Source organism: Egretta garzetta, unplaced genomic scaffold (assembly GCF_000687185.1).
Source record: "Egretta garzetta isolate BGI_Z169 unplaced genomic scaffold, ASM68718v1 scaffold81, whole genome shotgun sequence".
NCBI classification, from domain to species: domain Eukaryota; kingdom Metazoa; phylum Chordata; class Aves; order Pelecaniformes; family Ardeidae; genus Egretta; species Egretta garzetta.
In genome coordinates, this window is record NW_009258671.1 from 6,608,612 (window position 1) to 6,614,611 (window position 6,000).

The window sequence follows — 6,000 nt, forward strand, 5'->3', positions numbered from 1 at the left end:
ACAGAAACAGTCACAAGTGTGGGAAGAGAGGATCAGTAAGTGAAATAAAAATAAAGATTTCTGATACAGGAGAGCAATGGAGAAGCAGCAGCTGGGTAAATAAATGATTTATACAGAGAGGGAAATGCTTATTAGGAAAACAAAAACCAAAATGCAAGTGGGGACTTTCACATGCAGCAAAACATAAAAAAATAAAATAAAAGGATAAGTCAAGCAAACGAAGACAAAATATGTTAGACAAAGGGTCAACAAGTATTTATCTGGCATTGCAGAAGTTTGCATTCTTGCAGTGATGCCTGGAATATATACACCACTGAAGACAGCAAACGCTGGAATCACTGAAGTGAGGAGGAGGAGGAGGCTGGCAGGTTTTGTTTGTGGCAACACTACATGGTTGAGTGGTAGCAAGAAGTTGTTTTGTTTTGTTTTTAACAAGTTCTAGATGGGATCAGGCTGCAATAGAGGCTTTTGTTTGAGTTTTTTTTATTTTGCTCTGTAAATAATTAATGAACGTCAGTTATCAGACAAGACAGGCAATCAGGAACCATCACCAGAAAGCAGGAATAAAAATGTAAAAAATAAATAAAAAAAAAATTAAAAGTATTCTAAGAGAAAGAACTACTTAGAGAGAAGAAAATCAGCACAGGCAGTAATATGTGACTTACATCACGAGACCAAGGAATGTAACATGGAGTTGTATGTATTACATTACGAAAATCGAAAAAAAAGTAAAAAACAGGTGCAGTGTACACAGCTTTTAAAATAATTTTTACATGCTGGACAAAATAAAACATCAATCCAAGGATATTAGTGCATGGTAATAAATAGAAGATCAATTATGCATTCAGTAAAATCTGCTCTCAAGGCCCTCGCTCTTGCAAATTCTCTGCATCTGGAACTGCCACAGGCTTCAGGGAGGGTTATTTAAACAGAAGGACTGTACGACGGAGCCCTCTGTGTTAATCAAAAGTACTAGCTGGGACATCCCATAAGCTGAGACATGGCTTGTGTATACAGAGAGGCAGACTCCAGCGCTGAACCTTGTTCAGCTCTACCTCTGCCAACATAGCCCTCACCCTACCACACAATTTGTGCAATCAAACCCATCAGAAGTGAGCGAGGCTCTGGGCAGCCACTGAGTTTTATGCCATGGGTCTGACCAAGGGATCACTAAAGATAACTGACAGATTTCCATGGGTTTCAAGTGCTCTGTCTTGCAGTATTGATAAAAGAGAGAAAAGATGATACATATGCATCCATGCTTTTTTAACCTCAGAAAATTACTAGGAATTTCTAAGATTTGAAATTAAACAAAAAAAAAGTCAACATGACCACAATGCTAATGAAACCCTTCATGGATTTTAGGTTCTGATCTGTGAATAAGAATTTCCAAATTTTAACTTGCAGCATCCAAAAATATTTTTTTTTTATTAAAAAAAAAAAAAAGCAGAGTGGAAAGAAATGGTGTTAAGCAAATAATATATTTCATAATCATAAATGTTTGCACAGCATCTCCCAAGATGCTCCATCTCTTGAATGGCTCTTTCCTACTGATAACCTGAGTGCAAGCTTATTCACTACAAGTGCTGTGATTTTTAGAATCATAAAACATACAACAGGGAAGAAAGCACACCATGATGATTAATTTTCCCCAATAACAGCTTAGAAAAGAGGATCATTTTCCTCACCTTGCTTATGCAAGGAAGTCTTGACTCATGCAAGTGAATGGAAGAACTGAACTTTCATTCATAATTATGAATGTTCTACACCTCTTCAAAAATCATTAGTTATGAAAAGAAATAAAAGTTACAAAGGAATAATTCAGGGATACTTAAATTAACAAACATTTTGACAAAACATGCACAAAGGCTTCTCTCCCTGTATAGCGTGACCTTAGCTACCACGGCCAGGAACAGCTTTTACACACTTCTCTCAGCAATGGTGCTAAACGCCTGTGAGATACAAACACACACGCGCACACACACGCACACATATGTGCACATATATATTCTATGAGGAATATGAAATAAAATTTGCTGCAGAGAAGTACTTACCAATGCAGGTTCGGCCATCTGAATGTAGGGCATACTTCTGATGACAACCACACACAGGACCAGTATCTGTGTCATCACAGGTGTGTTGGCAGCCTCCATTCCCATAGTTACAGGTTACTAGTTAAGCCCCAAATGAATGTGTATATATGTATGTATAAATAAAATGACAATGAAACCAATTAGTCTTGAGGGCCTTTCAGAACACAGAAGAGCAGTAACAAACCAAGACATAAGGCAATATAACATTTGTGTTTGCAGTTATTTGCATTATTCTTTCTCACCCCCCTTATCTTAACCACACTCCTGTCTCATGCCCTACTCTCAAGCCATGCAGTGAAGAAAAAAAAAGAGAAAGAAAAAAAGAACCAGTGCTACTTTTTCCCCAGCCTATTTGTATTCATCATTTTAGCATGAGTGGTTAGCCAATTCCATCTCTTCCTAAAAGCTACATACTTCATGTCTGTGATGTGTACATGAAGAAACAAGCAGTCTACTAATACAGACATGTATTTTCAACTCTATAGACAGATATTTTCAACTCTTTTCCTTGTCCTTCACCTTCTAAGTGGAGGAAGCAGAGACCAAATAGCAAGAATAGAACCACAGAAGTTTTGAAATCTATTATTTCAAGTAATAGTCCTAGAGTAGAAGAATGTTTATAAATGAAACAGGAAACTTTTTTTCTTTTCTTTTCTTCTCTGAAACAAAAAATACATGGTTGTTATGGCCCTGCAGTGCTCTGGCCTCAGCTAGGAAGGAAACATTGGAGATGTCACATTCACTTCCAAGCATACAGTGCAAAATGGCTTTTAGCAACTCAAATGTCCTCCGCTGCAAAACTACTATACATACATTAAAGCAAACATTGTTCATGACAGAGTTTTGAAGTTTACATAATTTAATAGGTCAGATTAAATTTCCTTTGTCAAACGATGGATTAAATTTATGACTATTAAGGCAAACCAGTTTTTAAATATGAAGGTGGCTAGCTCCATTTAACAATGCCTCTCATTTCCCCCTGTTCCATTCAATCCTTTGCAGTCACCTAGCTTGATGCTGAATAACACAATTCTGACCTGACTGAATGCAATTTGCTGTCTATATACAGGTAATTTGGACTAGGTTCTTTATTGGTATACACATACTGGCAGATACAGGGGAAATCCAATATACCATTATTCAATTATATCATACTCATAATTTCACAGGACTTCAATGTTTTGAAATGTTACAGTAATTTAAGTATTGACTCCTACTAACCAGAAGGAATTTCCTCACATTGGTCTTGGCAGAATTTTCCTTCTAGGCAGAGTTTATAAAAGACCCGGGGTAGCAAACTTCAATATACTGTGAAACTAAGACAATGTTTAACAGTATTTTAAAATCATGTATCTAAATCTAAATTGAGGTTCTATCTAATCCAGTAGGGCTGGCACATATAATTTCCCACTGACCTCAGTGACTCTGCTTTAATGCTAGCTTCTTATAATGGAGTAGACTGGAATTTTCAGTCACAGTAACTAGTAACTGAAATATCCCACCTTTGCTGTGAGTGTCCCAGTGCTGAATAGTCATGCCACTCTCAGTGATCACTTAAGTATTTAGCTTAAAATGGAATAATGCTAAGAAAAGCAACTGAGGGAGACCCACCACAGCATAGCCAGCAGAGTTCCCATCAAAACCTCCTGCCAGTGTGGGAACCACAAGCTTACACCTGCGGTCCCTGAAGTCTGGCAAAGATCACAACAGGAATTGTTGATCTGCCCAAGTGAGCACAGACCAGAGGCCACTACAGGTGCAAGCATCCTTGGTCCTTCCCATTGTACACTTCAAATAAAATCCTTGAGCCGTTCAGAGAGAGAGAGGGAATATTTTTGTGGCCTAGCAGTAAGAACAATCCCTGAGAAGAGGGCCTGCCTGGATTCCTACCCCTCCTCCCCAGCAATATCGCTGTTCTATCCAACTGGAAAGAACTCCAGTGAGAAAGATGGGGAGCAGCCTGATCCACATTCCCTTATTGGAGCTTGACAGTTTGGGCACTAGGCTGGGAAATAGGAATTGTGGGTTCAGTCCCACCAGATAGAGGAGGGAATCGAACTCACATACCTCAAGTCATAAGAATCCTAAACTTCCAAGGAATTACGTTAAAAAAAGCCCCCTAAGCAACAACCAGCCTCAGGCATTCTTTCTCCTCTGGTTTTATAACTTAATAGTTTCTTTTTGTGAAAAAATACATGAAGCAAACCATTCTGCTTTGCATCAAATGGAAGCAACGTTTCATTTCCTTCAATACACAATACTATTTTAGCTTTTATTTTTGATATAAAACAAATTAAAATTTTACACTGATTATCCATTCTTAAACCTCCCACCTTTTCAATGCAGTCATGCTGAAAAATCATTTCCTTGCTCAACACTATGCCTGTCTTTATTCACCTCTCACATTTTTGCCCATCCTTTGATTTGCACTTTTTTGGGGTTAATCTTTTTCTTGTGGCTCTCTGTAGGCCAGACTATGTGTACAACAGTAACATCTTGGTTAATCTGGAGGCAGGTTTATCTCCAGAGTAGGTAGAAGTTACAAACACTGGTTTGCAGTTTAGCTGAGAGCTAGAGGAACAGACAGAGGTTGTCTGAATCGGCTGACTGCAGCCTGATGGCAAACATGATCTCTCTTCTGGCCGGCTGTGTCTGGGATGTGATCAAGCAGGGTCGGTAAGTGGTATAGAAGGCAGCTGCTTGCAATATCCAAGGTACTGGGCGTGTGCTGGCAGAACTAATCCAGGATAAGGTAGTTTCCACCTACCTATCCTCCCCTCCTTCTTGACCCCACATGCCTCTTGGACTACGTCGAAGTTCATTCAGTGTTTCTATCCCTGTTGGACTGCCGTGCCATCACAAATTAACTTAAAAGTTGTTGTTTATGCCAGAAGTTTAAATACATTTCTAGCCAACAGTATTTTTATTGAGGATTTTAAAGTGCAATCAGCAACAAAGTGTGTATTTTAAACAACTTGACTGCAGTGGTTATTTTTGGCATTCCTTGCTGAAAGCCTCTGCTGGCAGAGATGAAAATATCTTAACACAGTTTCTCTGATCCACATAATATGAGGGACTTTTCCTTACTGTATTTATCTATGAAAAATTGCGCTAGACTGATGGGGATTCTAGTAAATCCTGCAGAATCATACACTTCTTTTATAGTTTCCCTGTATACTGAAGTTACTGGTTCCTGTTCTACCCAGTCAATGAACACAGATGTAGGTCAGTTCCTTTTCCTGTCTCTTACAAATATTAGTAAACCACGTTTTTGAACGATTTGAATTTCTGTCTGAACTTTTAGTTAGTTAGTTAGTTAGTTATTTGAAGCAACTTGAGACAAAATTCTGGAGCTTGACAGCTCTGCAGGTGAAATTGGTACAAATTCCAGTTGTAAAATATGTAATTTCAATTTCCTTTCTGCCTTAATTCTGTGGCAGTGACATAGTGAGAAGTTTCTCTTGTTTAGAGGAAGAAAACCAGAACTATTTAAAAGCAAAGGGACATCCAGATCTACTCCATTTTTGTCAGAAAGCATTAAAGCAAAATTTATGAGAAATCTCAGCGTTCTTTAAAATACTGTTTCTGATAACTTTGGGCTCTACAGCTATGCAAAAGACTGTGTGCTCATCCAGAGTCTGTGACATTAAAAAGGCAAACAAAAAGAGGCAAAATGGTAACTTCTGATAGAGATGGATCACCTTAAAATATCATAAATCATGTTACAATAAAAGAGATGGAAAATAGCAAGTAATTTTTCTTTTTTTTTTTTAGTAACCAAAGGAGAATATACACATATCTGCTAGAACTCAGATATACTTATCCCCACATAGCAGATTTAAAACCAGAGTAACACCATTGCTTTTGATGCTGCTTCAGCATTCATGAATGTTTAAAATGCAGTCAA

At 38.0% G+C, this 6,000-nt stretch overlaps 1 protein-coding gene across 1 annotated transcript in view; it reads right to left on the minus strand.

The window, feature by feature from the left end:
- The window catches only part of SCUBE1 (signal peptide, CUB domain and EGF like domain containing 1), a 205,536-nt gene that overhangs the window by 90,594 nt on the left and 108,942 nt on the right, over positions 1 to 6,000 (minus strand). The window contains exon 6 of the mRNA XM_035888509.1: positions 2,055 to 2,171. Within this exon, the coding sequence (XP_035744402.1) occupies positions 2,055 to 2,171 (117 nt within the window). The remainder of the gene's footprint in view (positions 1 to 2,054; positions 2,172 to 6,000) is intronic.